The 19,647-nt window shown below is 58.0% G+C and overlaps 1 protein-coding gene across 1 annotated transcript; it reads right to left on the reverse strand.

Annotated features, from left to right (window-relative positions):
• Window positions 1–6,152: 6,152 nt before the first annotated feature.
• Window positions 6,153–19,219, reverse strand: BCAN (brevican). Its single transcript, XM_014792004.2, is given in 13 exon segments — window positions 6,153–6,647; window positions 6,971–7,161; window positions 7,424–7,568; window positions 7,908–7,990; window positions 8,640–8,798; window positions 9,327–9,434; window positions 12,871–13,518; window positions 14,091–14,324; window positions 16,360–16,653; window positions 17,143–17,270; window positions 17,544–17,718; window positions 18,042–18,416; window positions 19,104–19,219. Coding segments are annotated over 13 exon segments (2,754 nt in total). The 5' UTR covers window positions 19,195–19,219; the 3' UTR covers window positions 6,153–6,524.
• Between the last annotated feature and the right edge of the window lie 428 nt (window positions 19,220–19,647).

Below are 19,647 nucleotides of genomic sequence, written 5' to 3' on the forward strand. Positions count from 1 at the left end.
AACAGAGAAGAGCGGGAGGTTATGGGAGCATAGGGCAGGGGACCTCCCCTGATCTGGGCTGGGGGGTATGGGAGGAGGTGGTCTGGGAAGGCTGCCCTGAGAACCTGAAGGATGAGCAGGAGCCGATGAGTGGGGGAAGGAGTGGGAGAGAGGAGGGGGAGGAAAAGGATTCTGGTCAGAGGGAACAGCATGTACAAAATCCTGGGGCAAGAAGAGAGAGCTTGGGCATCTGAGAAGCAGAAAGAAGCCTTGTGTGGTCAGAAGGTGGAGAATGAGGGAGAAGAGGGTTCATAATGAGACTAAAGAGAGAGTCAGGGGTCAGTGGGCTGAGGCCTCGCCAGGCAGCCAGGAAATATGGACTCCTTCCTAAGGGATCTGAGGAGCCTCCGAAGGGTTGTAAGTAGTGAGGTGACACGACCAGGTCTGCACTTGAAATAAAGCCTGGCTGCTGTGCGAACAGATTGGAGTGGGCAGGGGTGCTGCAGGGGATATGGTGGCAGTGGCGATGGAGAGGAGATACGTAAGGGAAGCAGTCTCAGGACTTGGTGATCCATTGTGGGAGATGGAGGGGGGATAAGGCAGCGAGGTTCCAGGGCAGCTGGCAGAGGGTGGTCCCATCTTCTGAGCTGGAGAATCCAGCAGGAAATTGTGACCTCCAAGAGGAGCTGCCCCGGGGGAAGGTGGATCTGTGGAGCTTGGGTGAGAGGACCAGGTGAGGACAAGAATTGGAGGGTTGTTGGCCTAGAGGTCACCCAGAGAGACCCCAGGACAGAGCCCCCAGGGAACTCCCAGCAGAGAGGAGACACTTGGGCAGGAGCCGGAGAAGGAGAGGCCAGAGGGTAGGAGGCCCAGAGGACTGTGGCACTTGGGAAGACCCCGTCATTGTAGAAGCTCCGGGAAAGTGAGGCCTTTGTCCAGCACAGCGGCTGGGGGCCCGGGGGTGCTCAGTGAACAAGTACTGGATAAATGAATAAATGAATGAATGAATGACTGTGATGAGATCAGACAACAGGAAGCACTTTGGAGGGTGGAGTCCCCAGGGGAGGGAATGAGGAGGCAGAACCAGCCGCCTGCCCCCCCCCACCTCCCCAGCACAAGGACAAGTGGGAGGTTATTCTGGGGCCTCCTCTGGGTAAATATAGCCTCTGAACGGGGTGGGGGGCCGGAGGTGGCTTCCTCAGTTTGTTTGGGGCACTTCCTTATAAGGCTGTGCAGGCTGAGGCGCCGGGAGGGTGAGGTCAGGGGCTGAGCTCTCCATCCAGCCGCCTGATGCTGTCCCTGCTGCCGCTGCCACGGCCAGAGCCTCAGAGGAAATCGAAGTCCCAGTCTTTGGGCTCCAGCCAAGGGAGCTCAGAGTGGCCTCTTAAAGGGCCCCCTCAGCCTCCTGTGGCTGTGGGAGCCAGTCCAGGGGTGGGGAGAGGGTGGCCTTCTGGGGTCCTCTCAGAGAGTGATGCTGGGGGCCTTGGTTTTCCCATCTGTTCAGTACTGGTTGGACTGGATCACTCCCCGAGGTTCCACACAGCTATGGCACCCTGTGGTCTAACCTTTATCCCTCCCACTGCAGGGTGGGAGGCCTCTTGAAATCAAAGACTCAGAGTTCATTCATTGCTTCCAAAGGACCTGGTCCCTCAGCTCCCCTCAGCCCCCCCATCTCAGCCCCTCCCTGGGGAACCAGCTGCTACCACTTGACCCTGCAGTGTCACAGCTGCTGTCAGCAATGCCATCCTTGTCAGGCAGAGAGGAGGAATGTGATTTAATTTCAGCAGGAATGTGCCCTCCAGAGCTGCCCATAGAAAGGGGAGGGAATGGGGACCAAGCCTACCCAAGCCCAGGAAACTCGAGAGGACTTTTGGCTTGGGCACAGGCCACTGGGTCCCTCTGGGCCCCCATCCCTACCCCACATGGAGGCTGAGTTCCAGAACGGCTAAGTCCAGCAGCAGGATGGATGGAAGTTAGACTTGAAGGTCTTCCTGGGAAGGGGAAAAAGAAAGTTTCTCGTGAATGCAGTTCAAGTGAGTAAAGAAAGGACCCAGGCACCCGTTCCTGAGTCTGCAGGCCCACCTTAGAAAGACAAAGAGGAGCGTCTCAAGTCATGAAACCAGGGAAGGGGCTGCTTGGCTCAAGGGCAGGAGGAGGGACCTAATGAGTCTGTGATCTGGAAGCAGAGGAAAACATGGTCCTGTCTGTTTCCTCTCTCAGGATCCTAAAATCCCACATCCACCTTTCTGCTTCCCTCCACCCTGGGGGCCCCTTTCCCCTCTCCTCTCTCTTTCCAGCAGAGCCCCCCTCACACCCAGATCAGGCTTGTCTCTTCTCCAAGATTTCAGGAGCAGCAGACTCTGCCCCTGTTCCCCCACCCCTTCCCCAAGCCCCATTATTCCAGGGGCTCCAATGTGGACGTCCCTCCTGTAACCTAACTCCTGTTCCTCATGCTGTAGCATCTGTCCCTCTTCACCCACAGGGATGGACCCTAGGCCCCAGAGTCCCAGGTCCTAGAGCCCTCTTTCCCCCCTCCGTCTTCTCTTCTTCCAGTTGCAAACTCCCCTCCCCCCGGCCCCATTCACTCCCCCCACCCCATGACTCAGCTGTGGCTCCAGAAATAAACCACAGCAGGTGCCAGGGGGCCACCGTCGAGGAACCACCTCCCAGCAGCTGTGGGCTCAGCAGCTGACACGCTGGGGCCCCAGGGTCCCAGGAAGGGTGGCTGGGGACTTCACGGGTGGGGAGATGCCCCCCTGGCATTGGGCATCCTGGGTCCTCTGGGACTCCATCCTCCCCGATAAGGGGAGCTGTCAGCCTCATTTACCACTCTCTGACCCCCTCTCCTTTCCTGTCTCCCCCTTCTCACCCTCCTCTGCCTTCCACCTCCTTTTCTCCTTCCTCCTTGGCCTCATCCCAACTTCGGAATCCCTTGGTCTCTCCTAGATTCCTTCCTTTTCTATTCAACTCATTTGCCAGGAAGTTATATGTCAGAAGGAACTTCAGCTCACCTTGAGGGGGAAACTGAGGCACAGAGACATCCCTTGCCAATGATACTAGAGTCCCTAGGTGCCACTTGGGGTCCATAGAACATGGCCCAGGGGGCTGTGGGCTGCTCCCCTTATGCTCTAGTCCAAACTGGTCAACAGCCTTCCCTCTGTTAACGAGCTATCTGAAGACTAAGGAAGAGCCACAGGGAAATAAACACAGAGGCCACAAGAGCCACCCACTCAGACAATTAACTGGAGTCCAGAATCTGTCAGTGGGGGAATTTCCTCACATCCTCTCCCTTCTCCCTCTTTTCTTTTCTCTCCTCTCCTTCCCAAACCCTTCCTCATGCTTTGTCCCTGAATCTTTCAGTTTTCCCTTCCCAGGAGGAAGTAAGGTGCTTTGCAGCAGGCAGAGTGGAAATTAGATCTCAGGAAGGACCTCCAGTCTGGGGAATGGAGGGAACCTTGACTAGCTGGGAGGGAGGGGGCCTGGGTCCTCACTCCAGGCAGGGACCTGACTGCAGCCCCCAGGGAAAGCCCTCCCACCCGCGGGTTTTGACAGGCTGAGCATTTTTGGAAGTCTTTGAGAGCTGCTGTGACGTGGCAGGCAGCCAGGACAATGGGGCCCTTTCTCTCCCAGCCCGGGAGACAGGCCCACAGACAGGGCCTCAGGGCTGGGACAAAGGCCCCAGTGAGGTCAGGGCAGTGCTCTGGGAGTCGGGGGTGGGGAGGTGGGGAGTGGGGGAGGAATGGGGAGGTGGGGTGTGAGTCAGAGCAGCCTGGGAGGGAAGCTGGGGACCCTGGCAGATGGAGGACCTCCAGAAGGCCCCCTCACTGGGGTCTCAGGCCCCTCCACAATGCCCAAGGCCCGAACTCTCACCCAGGCGGGACCTCTCTTCCTCACTTCTACCCATACACTCTCTGACCTCCCTCATGCCCAGAGAACAGGAAATCCTGTGGGGGGACCCCATTTTAGACATGGGGGAAAGAGGCCAAGAGCTTAACCACACATCCAGAGGCTTGCCAGGGGTGGGCCCACGGTCAGATCTGTGCTGTGCCCTGGAGGCAAAGGCAGACACAGGTGTACCCCTACTCCAGCTCCCAAAGAGATGGGCTGACCCTCCAGGAGGGGCCAATTCCCCTCCCCAGGCCAAGACAGGCCCCTTAGACACACACGCATACGCATACACACACACACTGGGCCAGGGGTTAGATTCTGTGCAGGGTGCTGAGTCATCCCCGGACCAGCTCCCCCTTCCCCAGGAAGCCCAACAAAGCCAGGAGAAGGCTTCCATTTCCGGCAGCCCTGGAAGCAGCCCAGCAGGTGTCGGGGAAAGGGGAAAGGATTCTAGTTCCAGCCCTATATCAGCCTCTGGAACTCTCCTCATCCCCAGATCTGAGAAGATGGTGGACCGCCTACTGCTGTGGGGAGATTCAGTGAGGAAACACTGATGACAGGACTGGGAAACCAAAGCCCCTTCCAGCTCTCTCTGGGAAATCCAACCTGCCATCCAAACTCCATCTCTGTGAGGGTACGTTTCTCAGAGAACCTCCCTTAAGAACCCAAGGACAGACACTGCCCCCTCCTCAGCCTTCTCCTCTTCAGACCCTACCTTCAAATGCCCACCTTGGTCTTGATCCACTCACAATTCCAGCTAAATGCTCTGACATCCCTAAAAGTGCAGACTGGGCAATTGTAGGGTAATACAGGATAAAGTGGGGGTCTACTCTGGCCCCATGATCATCCTCTTCCTGTAGCTCCTTAAGAAACAGCCCCACTCCCTAGCCATGCTGTCTGGGTTGTGTGGGGAGGCTAGAGGTGGGACAGGTGAGCCCGGAGGTGAGCAGAGGAATGTGATAGCGGTAAGAGGGTCTGGGAGGTCAGTGCTGGTATCTCAGAGACCAGTTGGTTTGGGGTTTACATACAGGGTGGAGAAGGTCCAGGAGCTGGGCAGCGACGGCCTGGGAAAGCCCCCAATTCCCCCAAGAGCACCTGTCTTTCTCTTTCTGTCTTGCCTGGCTTATCTCTGGGTCTCTCCTTATGGCTCTCAGCCCTTTGCTCCTCTGGATCTCTCTCCCTGTCTCTTAGTTTTACCAGGTTTTACTGACTTCTAGAAAAATAAAAAAGAATTGCCCATGTGGTGTAACAGTGGGCACAAGCAGGAGTGTGTGCACATGTGTGTGCATGTGTGTGACCCAGTGTGGTTAAGTGTGAGGATCTGCAGCAATAAGATTCACCCCCATTATGAAGACAGATGACAGCCCGACACACACTTTACCATAAGGCACAATCTGTGCAGTGCGATGAAGTACACACACACACACACACACACACACACACACACACACACGCACACACACACACAGAGCCGGTCATTCTCTCTTCAGTTCTCAGAGAGTGACCTCATCATCTCAACCTCCGCTGACTCACAGCCCCCAGGGCCTGCTCAGCCTGGCCGGAAGTCTTACCCTCCCCTCCACAACCAGCCACCCCGCCTTCCCCGCCCTGGGCAACTCAACAAGAAAGACCGCGGCGCCCCCTGGCGGTATCCTGAGACTCCTCACACTCCTCCCGCCTGTCCCCATTCACGCACGCGCACACGGCACTCTCAGGCCAACTTGCCTACATCCGCAGCGCCCTCTGCTGGCCACAGTCTATGAGACCCACAGATCATTCCCTAGAGCCCAGGCGACTGCAGGGCTGGGGACCTCTCCTCTGCCCTTTACTTGTTTCCCGATTCCTACATCTCTGCCCTCTGCTGGAAGTAAGCCTTCCTGCAGTCTCACTGCCAGACCTGCCTTCCCTTCACCCTCAGCCCTTAAGAGAAAATGTCCCCTGGGGAACCTCAGAACCAGGACACCAGGCACCCACGTCTCTGCCTTCCTCTCTGGGTCCTCGGCCCCTCTCCCTCCCCAGACTGAACTGAGTCTGCTTGACCGGGCACTCCGGGCACTCCAGCTCCTCCTTCCACACATCCTGATGCTGGTCCCAACCTCCGTGGACTCCTTCACTGATGCCTACTGGGCAGCTGCTCTGTGCCAGGCCCTGTTCTATCCACTGACATCTTGGGGACTTCTCTGACCTTCAGAAGCTGATAAACACCGAAGGCCTATTTCCCCTATGAGACCTAGCCCCACGTTTCCCTCTCTTTCACACACAGAAGCACCAAACTTGCTTGGGCTCAAATGCAGTTTTATTTCCTGCTGGTTTTTACAGGTCCTTCATCCTGCAAACCCATTTCCTCCGAAAACTGAGGATGAGTGGGCACAGGGGAATTCCCCAGGGGAATGGAGAGAACAGGATGGCTGGCAAGGAGAGGGCAGTCAAGGCACTTAGGGACTTACTTGAGGCCCTGAGGGAAAAACCTGATGCCTAGGGTAGGGGTGAGAGGGCGAGGCAGGGCAGGAGCTGCCCAGATATTTCCCAGAAGCCCCTTGAGGCACTACCACCTGGACTTGAGCTCCACCCGGCTCATGGTGTCACTTCCTGTGGTGGGAAGAGCACAGGTTCAAGGGAGGGTTGAGGGGAGAAGGCAGTGCTGGGGGCAGCAGTGTTCAAGGCCTTGACCCTCAGGGACCTGGAGTGGGACTGGAAGGGGGGGTCAGTAGCGCTTTCCAGTGCCCCGGTAGCCTCCCCTGATGTCCTTCTGGGGCCTCCATTGGGCGCAGAGCTCGAGCCTGGGGAAGACACACAGACTCACCCTCCAACCTGGGCTCCTCCTCCTCCTCTCTCTTCTCAGAGCCTGCCCTCTGGCGTCCTTGCTCCTTGACCCCTGACCTCATCAAAACACTAGTCCTGGCTCAGCCCTTAAGAGCCCAGTTCTCAGACATCTGCACTGAAGGGGACCCCAGAGCATCCAGCCCACCTCCTCTTTGCCCCAGAGAGGGGCAGTGATTGCTCCGAGGTCACACAGCCAGTGACTGGTAGAGCTAGGATTAGAGCCGAGGGCTATGTTGGCTAGTCCCCCCACCACCACCACCTGCCTCCTCCTGGCACTCACAGGCCTGCGGGGCACACAGGAGATCTGGGGGGGCTCCCAGTGACCGTTCTCCTGGCAGCGGATCAGTGGCAGGTTTCGCTGGGCCAGCCCCTCCCGGCACCGGTAACGAAGCACCGTGTCCACCTCATAGCGCAGCCGTGGGCGGCCAAACACTTGAGCCAGGGGCAGCTCCGGTGGAGGCCCACAGGACACTGCAGGGGGGACACAGTCAGGAACTGGGAGCCTGGCTCTGTGGGTGACAGTTCCCAGAATCAGGATGAAGAGGAGAGGAGTGGGTCACAACTTGACACAAAGAAGAGCAGGGATTCCGAGTGGACCCACCCAATTTGTTATCCCTCCCACGCCCGTGGCCTGGGACGCATTTCTGACTCCTCTGTGTAGCTTTGTGCCCTCCTTCTATACACGCCTCCACTCAGGGTCCCCCAGCTCCCCCCCCCCACCGCCTGCCCTCACCCAGCCCCATCTTGCAGGTGTAGGACAGGTGGTAGTTGCAGGGCACATCGCTCCATTGTCCCTGGTCATGCCACACCATGACCACGCAGTTCTCTCCGGACAGGAAGTAGCTGTCAGGCTGCCCAGGGTTCCAGTTTTCATAGAGCTGGGGGGAGGGGACAGAGGAGGTGGTGAGGCGCCCCAGCACCGGGAGCACTGAGAACAAGGGACCTGGAGGGCCTGTGGAGGAGGAGGGGCACCAGGAGAGGGAAGGCTAGGGGGTGGGGTAGGGACCCCCTTCGGGGAATGGGAAAGGAGAGGTCAGGGGCTTTAGGGGAGGCGTAATGGGAACCAGGAACAAGGAAGGGAGGAGCCCCAGGGAGAAGAGGCAAAGAGAAGAGGCCAGAAATAGGAGGAGAGGGAGGGATGGCATCACTGGAGGTGAAGGCAGAAGTGCTTCCAAGAAGCGACCTCGACAGCGTGAGGGGCAGCCGGAGCTTCTCACCAGGGGGACGCCGTCCGACCACAGGAAATCGCCTTCGATGGTCCTGTCATTGAGCCCGATCCACTGGTACTCCCGGTATCGATCTGGGGGAGAACCGCAGGGGAGACGGCGGGGGTGGTGCAGTGAGCTCCGCTGCCGGCAGATGGCGACCGTTCCCCGCTATCCGTCGGTCTGTGGGTGACCGCCGCGGAAGTCCTGCCCGCAAGCCAAAATCCGCGCTTCCCGGTTTTCTTATCCCTCCCTCCGGGATGACCCGGGAACCCAGGTCAGGTCCTCTAGAAGGGACTGGGCCCTTCACATGGGCCGGGTGGAAGGCAGGGGCGTTGGGGGGGGGGGGGTGGGAGTGAGGGAAGAAGAAAAACATGACCAGGGCTAGAAAAGGGAAACTGGAAAAAGAGTAAAAACTTTCAGCGAGGTCAGAGTTGGGGAAAGCAGATGGAGGTAGGAGGTGGGGAGGACTGAAGGTGGGCCCCTGAGCAACCGCGGCCTGATGCAGGTATATTTCCTGCGCGAACCGCAGCCCTCCCCTGCCAGAAACCCCACTACCCACGTGTGGAGTGAGAAGGAGGGAGAGAGAAAGGAAAAGTGAATGAATGAGGTAAACCAAGTAAGGACTACCTGAATTAATAAGGGAGTTAATTAACACACTCATTAATTGATTGATTGATGAGTGAGTGAGTGTGTGAGAGAGAGCAGATGACAGGGTCCCCTCCCGCCCGGTCCCCAGCCCACTGTTGATGAAGTCCTGCTCCTCGGGCGTGCTGATGCTGGTCAGGTGCGCGCCATACAGCCGGCACTGGGTCTCTGCCTCCTCCCAGCTCCTTCGCGTAGCAAAATGCTTGTAGCAGGCGCCCTGGAAGGCATCCCAGCCAGGGCTACAGAAGCGGAGGCCTGGGGCATAGAAGGACGGGCAGCTTAGGCCAGATGACCCCGGAACTCAGAGGGGCCAGGTCCCCTGGAAGGGACTGGGCTCCTCCCACCATCGCAGACCCAGGGGCGGGACTAAGGGCAGGAGGGCGGGTCCAAAGAGCCGGTAGGGAATGAGGGGCAAGGAGGAGCCGGGGGGGTCCCTGGTGCAGCGGGCCTTGATGCCTTCCTTCCCTGAGCGACAGGGACCAAGGTGAGGGCTATCGTCCCAGTGTGGGTCTCTGCATTTCTCCATTCTAAAGAAAAGCCGTATCCTCCTCTTTTCCCAGGAGAACGGAAACTCGAAGGAGTATGCTAAGCACTCCTTTCCCACGGACCCCCTGAGAGAGGCATTTTTAGTGAGGGTAGGGCTCAGAGAGGTTAGGTGATTTGCTTAAAATGGGGATTCATTAATGACAAGGCCCAAACCAGCGCCCTCCCTCGCTGCTTCAGAACTAGTATGTTGTGGCAGGGTCTAGGCCTCAGATCCCACCTGCCCCTCAACACACTCACCAACATCGCACAGGTCCCCCCCATAGCCAGGCAAGCATAGGCAGCGGACCCCCTCCTCCTCCTCCAAGCATGTCCCCCCATTGTGGCATGGGCTGGGGACACAGTCACCTGAGGGGGGAGAGAAATGAGGTGGGGGGGAGCAGGGGAGCACAATTTGGCAGCCTGAGTCCTCCAGGAGAGAGTTCAGTGAGTCCCCGGCCCTGACCTCCTTGTCCTGGGAGCTGTCACAGCACCCTAAAGGTTCTCCTTGGGGCCTGCCCCTGGTCAGAGCCTAGCCCTGAGCTCTGGGTTTCTCCTCCCTCCCCACGCCCCCAGCACTGGCTCAGCCCTGTGCTGGCCATTGTCACACCCACCAGTGTGGGCCTAGTCTAAAGGGGCTGGGGGGAGGGGCTAGGGAGGCCGTCAGGACCCAACCCCACCAAGGAGAAAGAAACTGGGCTGTCAGTTATGAGACCTGATTCTTCTCTGGCTCCTGGCTCTGCTGGGTGGCATCAGGCAGGTCACTTTACCTCTTTAGGAGTCTAGTCCCCCACCCCCTTGTCTTTGTGCCAGGTCCCAGCAGTTCTGTACAGTCTAGGTGGGCTGTGTGGAACTGGAGAGAGGAGAGGAGAGTCACCATAGCACCAGTGAGTTGTGGCCTGCCCTTTACTGCTTCTGGGACCTGATACTGTGGTGGTCCAGGTGGGGGTAACTACTCCTCCTGCTGTCCACTGGGCAGAGTCAGCCCCAGAGGCTGTTACTGCAGACCAAGGCACTTCCCTCACTCTGCGCCCTACCCTCGCCCCAGGCTCAGGAATAAAGCTGCAGTGCCCGCCCCAAACACTCTCAACATCATCCAGCCTCTTTCCTCCCCTTCTTATCTCCCCAGACTCTTCCCGCTGACCAGGCTCCCCTTTCCCCTTCCAGTTCCAGCTTTCTGCAGGTTCCCCAGCCTAGAAACCCTCTGATCCATCTCACTCCCTCCTTTTGGCTCCCCCTCCTCCAGGCAGTCTCCTTAGACTAACGCACTACCCCGAAGGCCTGCAATCTGTAGTCTGGATCCAGCTCCGTCTGGCTATGCCATCTGCCTTCTCTGGACTCTCTAGATCCTGGGGTGGGGGGTGGCTGCTTGGGCCCGGCCTGGGTGCCAGAAGGGCTGTCAGATTCTACTCCTTTCTGGTCCGGATGACCCAGGGGAAGACGGCCCCAGAGACTGACAGCACAGGTCAGGGCTCTCAGCCCTGGGTGGCAAAACCAGCCCTGGGGAGGACCCTTCTGACTGTGCCATCCACTCCTAGCAGCCAAGGCCAAGGCCCACAATGCTTCACTCTAGCCAAGATCCCACTGCCTGGTGGGGATCAGAGCAGAGGTCGGGGGAGGAGAAGCTGGAGTTAATTCAAAGAATTTTGCTGGGATGACCTAGCTGTTTTTGGTAGAATGAATCAGCTGTTTCAGCATCACTCCCCCTGTCATCTCCCCTTCTGCCAATAGTTTCTTCCAGGCTAGTAGTGCTACCCCCCAGGGCAAAGGGGGGAGGGGAGGTGTTTTATTTAACCCTTTAAGCACCAGGCCCCACCGAGGGGAGGAGTCCTGAAGCCCCCTCCCATTCCTCACACTTTCCGGCTCCTTCTGATGTCCTCTCTGCTCCTCTCTCCAACCCTCCAACCCTGGGGGACAGAGACTCTCAAACCTGGTCCCTGGTCCGCACCCAGGCCAGAGGTGCCTCCCCTGGCTGTGGCGGCAGAACTTGAACCAGGACAGGCAGAGTGGGGTGACAGAACTCCTCCTGAGACCTCCTGGTCTTCCTTCCTCCCCCTCTTTGGGCCAACTGCTATACACAACCAGAAAGTTCTTCCTTCCCTCCTGCTGCAACAGCAGGCCAGAGGACCTCTCACTCATCCTCCAGGTGGGTGACTAAGACACTGCAAATACTTCAGTGGTGCCCCACGCCCCACGCACTGCTGAACTCCAAGGCCAGCTGGGCAGGGAGCCAAGAGTTGAAATGGGTGAGACTGAATGTGATGCGGGGGTCCCTAGCCCACCCTGGGCCATCTAGGAGAGGGGATCCTGGGACCGGCAGGATCCCATCCTTCTCCAGGGGCCTCCTTTGGGAAGCTCAACCTTCCCTGAGTAGGTAGGGCTTCTCTCGGACCCCAGAACCTAACTCCCCATTCCCCCTCCCTCCACACTCCCTCTCGATCCTGCCTCCTGATTTGTGTCTTCTCCAGCACTAGGGACTTTGAGATCCTTTGGGTTCAGAGAGGGTGCAATCATTCTTCTTAGGGGGTGGGGGTGGTCATTAGTGCAGGGGTTAGTGGAGGAGGGGGAGGCTGTGGGCAGTGGGATGAAAGTTAGATACCATCCCCCTGCTGAGATGTGGGGGGTAGAATGGGTGAGGCTGAGGTACCAAGATGCCAGGGAATGGCCTCTACGCCGAGGGATTTTCTCAGTCGCTTCTCTGTATGGATGGCTCTATATGGGAGCCATCAAGATGGATCAGAAATGAATACAAACGCACACACACACATGCCCAGGCTGTGGGGTTTTCTCCCCGTCAGGAGTGGGGGACTAGGACTCCCAGCCCTCCGGCAGACTGATGGACAATGACTCCTCTGGGGTAATGTGTGCAGTCAGATTTGGGATCTCAGCGGTCAGGAAGGAAAGTGGACACGGGCCTGAGAAGGAGGGGATGAGGGAACAGCAAGGGGCTGTTAGACAGCTAGGACAGGAAAGGGTGCTGGCTGAAGATGACAAAGGAAGAAGCAAAGAGAGAGAGAGAGAGAGAGAGACAGTGTCAAAGAGAAGCATCAAAGAGCAACCCAGGACACAAATCCGTGGAATGAAAGGGCAGACAGCTGGGATGGAGACAGAGGGTGCCAGAGTTTTGGTTATAAAGCAGTTTAATAGAGATTTATTTCCAAGGCTTGTTTTCCATGAAACAGTCGAAAAAAATACTTCACAGAAGTAGTCGCTTAAGGCTCTGTGGGGATAAGGGCTCTCCTGGACCCCAGAGGTTGAGGGGCAGGGATGGAATTCCAGGCCTCCCTGATGTCAGGGGGAGATGGCTGAAGGGGGATGGCACACAGAAGGGGGGAGGGAGCAGTGGAAGAGGGGCCTGGGCCCTGAAGAGTGCCATAAGCGATGAGGGCACCCTACTGCCCAGGCGTGAGGGTGCTCTGTGGGGCCAGTGAGATGAGTCACAGGTGGAGAGCCCTCCCCTCCAGCTCCCACCTCCTAGCCTGAGGGTAGTAAAGAGTCCCAGGTAGTCAGTGGTGGGGCTGGGGTCACAGGGTGAGGCTTTCAGAAATAGGGAGAGGGTCACAGGGTGGGGGTAATGGAGTTGGGGGTCACAGGGTGAGGAATCAGAGAGGCTGGGATGGAAGTCACAAGGTGGGGGATCCAAGATTGGAGACCCACAGGTAGAGGTGGGCAGGAGAATGAAGGCATAGGACAGGAGATGCCGGGGCAATGGTGGGTTAAAGGGCTACAGGTCAGGTGACCCAGAGCTGCAGGGGGAGAAAAAGGAGGAGGAGAAAGAGGGAGGTTGAGCCTTGGGCAAAGTTACCTGATGAGGGGGCCACGGCCACTCCACCACGGCTGGCGCTGTCAGTGGGCAGCACTGGCTGGGCCTGCACTGAGGTCCCCGATGGGATAGTTCTTCCAGAATTCTCTTCGGAGGGGGCCTCCAGCTCCCTGGTACCCTCAGGGGTTTGTGTGGCTGGAAGCAGGACAGGGGCATCCTCGGAGCTCCCTGTCTCCTCACTCTCTCCTCGAGGAACCCCAGACAGCTCAGGACTCCCAGTCTCCTCCCCCACCTCTCTCGCCCCATCCGGAGTGGAAGGTGGTGGGGATGCCAGGTTCCCCTCCCTGGGAGTGGGCAGAGTCTCAGTGGGTGGTCCAAGGACCCTTGAAGGCCTGGGAGCCTCTGGCTCTCCATCAGGAGGTGGTGATGCACCAGGCTGTAGAGCTGCCTTCGCTGGCGGGGATGCCTGGGACAGCGACTCCTCTAGGGCCAGCTCAGTGGGGCGAGAGGCCTCTGGTTCCAGGCTGCTGAGCTCGCTGGGCCAGGCCCACAGGGCCTCATCCTCCACCTCCTCCTCTTCTTCCTCCTCTTCCTTCTCTTCTTCATCCTTGTATTTCTCTTCTTCCTCCAACACCTCACCTTCCTCTTCTGAGGACCCCAGGGGAGGTACAATGGATTGGGTTTCGGATTCTAGGCAAAGCACGGATGGTTCAGCACCAGGGACAGCACCCAGCAGAGGACAGGAAGAAGGAAGGGGAAGCTGGGAGAGGCAGGGCTGGGGAGGGTGAGGCCCTCCCCAGGGGGAGAGGGAAGAGCCTGCCCTGGGCAGAGGTTGTCTTTGTTCCACATCAGAAGAATTTCAACTTGAGCTGCAATGTTGAGGCAACACTTGAGAAGGCTCTGTGAGCTCTCATTAGCCCAGGAAAACTTGGTCGTTGCATCTCCCTCTCCTAGTCTGTTAAAATGCTCTAGTGTATTTTGGGTAGACGAGGGAGGAGAGGGACCAAAGAAAGGAGGCCCCTCCTTCCCAAGGGGCAGCTCCTTAGTCCAAGCATCTCCAGACCCAGAGAGCTGGGAGTGGAATTTGCTGGAAAGGCAAAGGTTGGGAGAGGGACAGGAGAGATGCCCTGTACCACTGAGCTGCTGAGAAAGGACAGGGCAGAGTCATACTGGCCATAACCCCAGCATCAACCTGGGCTTGCACCTTCTGCCCCCAGCTTCTCTCAGGTGGATCCATCCCCAGGATAAGGGATTCGAGTTACCTAGGAGGGTCCTAGGGGCCTCTGCTGGGTCTTCTGGAGTGGAGCTTGCACCCCCTGCATCCTCCATGATAGGGATGGAGTAGATGGCTCCACGGGACTCGCTCCCCACAGCTTCCTGAGGCAGCTGCAGTTCTTCCAAGGTCTCTGTCACTGTGACAATGGCCTCCAGTCCATCAGAGGCCAGGTCAGAGGCTGGGCTGGAGTCCTCAGGGGTGGCAGAGGGCTGGGCAGAGTCTGTGGTGGGAGGGAAGTGCCAATGGGAGGTTAAATAGGTGGCCCTGCCCTCCCAAGTCATAGCCGCATGTGGGGGCTCTGGGTTAGACTCAGAGATCACAGAATTCTCTCCACTCTCTCACACCTGTCCTCTGGAGTACCCATGGGCCCAGGGAGCACTCCAGGACTTCATCACTTGTTCCTCAAGCAATAATCAAGTGCCCACTGTGTGTCATGCCAAGCATTCTCCTGGGGACTGAGGATATAGTGGAGAGCAAAACAGCAAGCTTCCTGCCCGCAGGGGAATTTATATTCTAGATACAGAGAATAAACAAATAAACATATTATCATGTTACCATATAAAGAACAATTAAGCAGAGTAAGGAGACAGGATGGGAAGTACTACTTTAGATAGAGTGGTCAGGAAAGGCTCAGGGGAGAGAGATTCTTTGAGTAAAGGGATGATGGCAGAAGGACGGACAGAATGGCCTCAGCACCTTGGGATCCTGGACTTGGGGCAAGGTATAAGGAATCCTAGTCATCCCAAGACTTTTGAAATGGAAGGGGACAGGCTGCCCTCACCAGAGGAGAGCTGAAGGGCACGGTGCAGGAAGAACTTCCAACAGTCACCACCTGCAGATCTCAGTGTTGGGGCAAGAGGACAAAGGAAGGGGCCACCCCATCCTTCCGGGTTCTGTTCCCTTCAAATAACCAGTTTTAGAATGGATTACCTTGTCTCTGGGGAAGTGAACCAGGAGCAGAAAACCAATGAAGCGAAGGTGAAATTGGGCTAAGAAAAGCCTTGAGGGCCGTCTATGCTCAGCCAGCCAAGTAGGACAGCACGTCCTGCCCTCATCACCTGCTCCATGAGCCTTGCTCATCCCAGACAAGTAAACCTGCACCCTGGCCTGTCTCTGTCTCCACCTGCTCCCAACCACAGTCACCCTCTCCTCTCCCCTCTCCTCTTCGTTCAGTTCCTCCTTCCATTTCTTCCCAGAACAGTGCTTGGTACATAATTATAATCAGTGCATAGAAGTGTTAGCTATTATAATTATCATCATCGTCATCATCATCTCTTTTCCAATAAGCCTTTCCAGATGGACCTGTCTTCCTATGGACTTCACTTCCCCACCCCCCCCAGCCCCAGGCCAAGACGTCTGGAAATCTCAGTGAAAGTAATGGTTTCCTCTCAGTCTTTCCTCATGCTGGGAGGGAGGCATCTTGTCCTCCCTCAGATTGGGGGCTCCCATGGCAGAAGCTGTGTCTTCCCCCTTCAGACTAGGGGCTCCCTGAGGGTAAAGGCTGTGTCTTCTCCCATTTCTGCCTCCGGCCCTTGTCCCAGTACTGCAGGCTCAGAACTGGGGCAAGGACCCAGACGCTCCACAGCAATGCCTCCCTGATTGTCAGTTACCCTTGGCCTGGGCCCTGTGCCTCTGGGGGTCCCAGGCACTGCCTCCCCTCCGGCTTCCAATATACGATGTGGGCAGGAAGCCATCTCTACACCCAACCATCCTTGAGGACCTGATCCCTGTGGGGGGAATTGTGTCTGCCCATCAATGTTTGGTGGTTAAAGATCTGACACCTTCAAGGTGAAGGTTCTGGAAACCCCTCTGAGGGCTCTTAAGAGCATTTGGTTAACTGGAGCAAATCATTTGTCTGATTCAGAGAATGTCGGTCATCTCTGCTCTGCTAATGAGCTGACCAGAAATGGAAACGTATTTGGCAGCCCAATATGGGAGAGGCAGCTTTGAAACTGGAAGAGGCAAGTCATGGATGACTGATATGGAGCAGTGGAGGCAGGTGAGGAGATGCAGAGAAGTGAGCACTGCAGAGAACTGAGCACTGCAGAGAAGTGAGCACTCCTTGAGGCCACATAGCCCAAGCCAGAGGGCACGACCAGAATTAGAACCCTGGGAGACAAGGTGAGCATCACCCAAGGCTCCTTCAGGCAAATGGCAAAGACCTGAGAGAAACTGGCCAGAACAGGGGTAGGCCTTCAGGGCCTGGCTCTGCCTCTCTGAGGCTGGTCTCAGCCTCTGCAGGGAGCTGGGCTCACCTCGGAAGCAGTAGACGTTGAAGCGGCTGTGCTTGTTGGGGAATCCGGTCTGGTTGGGGAAGAGGAAGAGAGTCTTGACACCAGGGAGGCCCCCACCACAGCGCTGGCTGGGTGTGACGATGGGGTAGCGCACACTGCCATCGGCCAGCCAGCCCGGGCTGCAGCGGTCTAGGCCACCATCCCAGGCTGCATACAGCTGGCCCGTGGTGGCAATCTCTGCACCCCGCTCCCGGCAGTATGCCCGTGCCTCCTCCAACGTCAGCTTGTCTGGAGGGGCACCCAGGAACAGCTCTCCTGGCAGGGAAGAGGAGGCTGGGTTACCAGGAAGGTGGTAGCCCCTTCCACCCTGGGCTCCCATGGGACCCTGGGCAAGCTTCTCTAGGCCTCAGTCTCCTCATCTGTGACATGGAGTCAACTACCCTACTTCATAAGACCAATGTCTTGATAGAACCTCAGGATGGATACAATTGCTCAAAGGAACCTGGCCCAACTTCCATTCTGCAAAGAAGGAAACTGAGGCCCAAAGATGTGAAGAAGGAGAGAATGCACAGCAGGTAGCAGCAGAGTCAAAATGCAAACTCAGTCTCCTACCAACTGTCTGAGGCTTTGGCCATGCACTTGCTTCTGTGACAGTGTTTGGAGGGAGGGACATTGATTGTTTCCTTACCCCTGGTGGCTCACTTAAACACATGAGGGATTATAGGGTCCAGCAGAGGCCCCAGGAGGACTGATGGGCAGCACTGGAGAGGGGCCCTGCCCCTGGAACCTGTCACCCCCAATCACCATTTAGGTCTTCGGCATAACAGTAGACATCATAGAGGTCATCCGGGTCCACCACTCCGTAGTTCCGGACCCCAGGGAAGCCATCCATGTCTCCGTAACAGGCCTCTCTTGGAGTCTGGATGGGATACCTGGGGAGGGAGTGCAGACGCCTTCACAGGGAGCCTTCCCATGGTGACCCTCCTGAATCACCTGGCCTTTCAATGCAGCCAATTGTCCTCCCAGCTGACAGGGACACACCCGCAGGGCAGGGCCCTCACCCACCCTCGGCAGACCAGCCTCATTCCCTGGAGGCAGGGAGCCCTGTACAGCCAGCCCAAGGCAGCAGGTAGTCCCTGGCAGAACCGGAGGCCACAGCCACCTCAGAGACAACTAGAAGCTCCCAGTCCACAGTCCCAGCCCACCTGACAGTCTGGTCCGATAACCAGCCAGCGTCACACTGCTCATAGCCCCCGAGGTAGGCGGCGTAGAGCTGCTCCGGGGTGGCGATGCGGGCTCCGATGCGGGCACAGGCCTCCTGGGCCCCAGTGAAGGAGAAAGCATAGCGGGCAGAGCCCTCCCGGTAGAGAAAGACAACCCCTGAGGGGCAGAGAGGATCCTGAGGCAGGATCCCCCTGCACACTGACCTCTCCTCCCCCTCCTTGTCACTCCCTTGTGCACAAGGGTGAAGTCCCAATCGCGCTCACTCTACAGCATGAGGGGCTTAAGTTAGACTGTGGGTAGGATTTCCTCCACCTAAAGAGAGAAAGGAGGTCACAAAGGCCTGTCTCCACTCACTCCCTTTCCAACTCTGTCTGTGCCTTCCAGGGGTGTTTGCTTCCCCCTCAGGCTGTGGGCTCCCTGAGAGCAGGAGTCTTCCTCTCCCTCTCTCTGGAACCCTCTCTCAGTCCCTGCCCTCTCACCTTTGACCTTGACCTCCACAGCGTCGCTGCTGTCATCTATGCCGTGCTGGACCTCGCAGCGGTAGATGCCCGAGTCGTTGGGCCGCAGCTCGCTCAGCGCCAGGGAGACATCGGTGAGCGACGCGGGGTAGGCAGGCAGCGCCACGCGGAACCGGTAGGCCTCGCTCACCTTGACGCGCAGCCCCCGCGCCACCAGCACCTCGGCCTCCCGGCCCCCGGACAGGAAGGTCCACTTGACCCGCGGAGAGCCCAGCACGGCGCGGCGGCTCGGCGGCGGCCGCAGGTAGTGAACGTGGCACGGGATGGTGAGGGCGCCGCCCAGCACACCCTGCAGCGGCGCGTCGCCCGCGATGCGCACGCGGAAGGCCCGGTCCTCTGTGGGCGGGCGGGGCCGCTGCAACTTCTCGCCGTGGGTCCTTCGGGACCCGCCCCCGGCGCCCAAGCCCCGCCCCGGGATTCCCCGGCCTCGCCCTTCGGTTTTCCTAACCCCGCCCCCAGGAACCTGGGTCCCCGGCCCCCAGGGGCCTGCAAACCCACCTCCAGGTCCCCCAGGCCCACCCCCCAAGGTCTCCAGACCCGTCCCCAAAGTCTCCCGGTAAATTTCGCCCCCAGAATCGCCCAGTACCACCCCAGGATTCCTAGGTCCCATTCCAGGGTCTTCTAACTCCACCCGCTCTGTCCTCCAGCCCTGTCCTCAACGTTTCCCAGGCTACTCCCTTCAGACTCGCCTTCAGGATTCATCCCAGCTCCACCCCTGTTCTGCCTCCCATCGCCATTCATCCTGTCCCCAGGGCCCCCCATTGTCCACCCTAGAGAGGCAGCCTAGCACTTCGTGGCCCTCCTCAGCCTACCCCCAAGTTTCCACAGCCCTACAAGGGGCCCACGACTCATCCCTTACTTCAAGTGTCCCAGCCCAGACCCTTCCCCATAGTCCTACAGATTCCACCTCCTCCCTGGGGCCCCCAGGGCTGGACGAGGTTGGTTAGGACCCAACAAGAGGCTGCCTCTGCCCTAGAAGAGATGTAGGAGACAGAGACAGTGACCCGGAGTTGGGTTGCTTACCTGAGCTGTCCGCTTCCAGGGCATCAGCGAAGGCTGCAGGGACCTGGGCCAGCGCCAGGGCTGCCAGCAGGGGCAGGATTAGTGGGGCCATGCTGCAGGCTGATGGAAGGACTTGAGGAAAGATGGGGTTAGACCTCAGGATGGACTTCCCCTGGATCCCTGCATCCATGTGGGCTCACACATATCCTGACCCCAGAAGCCCGCTGCCTCCACCTCACCATTAACTCCCTGTTTCTGATCCTTGTCTCCCTGCCAAGGGATTCTTCCTCAGAGCCAAGACCTGTATCCTAGTCAACTTGCTGTGTGACTTAAGGCAAGTTACTTACCCTGTCTGGGCCTTTGTTTTCTTACTTATAAGAGAGCCCCATCACTCCACCTCACAGGTTGTGATGAGGCTACGGGCTTTGAGAGTGCTTTATATCCTAAAAACCCTGTACAAATGCATAGCACCAGGCACACAGTAGGAACTCAATAAATGCTTATAGCGTGGATGGTGGGTGCTATTATACTCAGTGCCAGACTCCTTCCTTGAACCCAGAGACGA

This window comes from Ceratotherium simum, chromosome 2 (genome assembly GCF_057802395.1).
Source record: "Ceratotherium simum simum isolate JZ-2026a chromosome 2, ASM5780239v1, whole genome shotgun sequence".
NCBI lineage: Eukaryota > Metazoa > Chordata > Mammalia > Perissodactyla > Rhinocerotidae > Ceratotherium > Ceratotherium simum.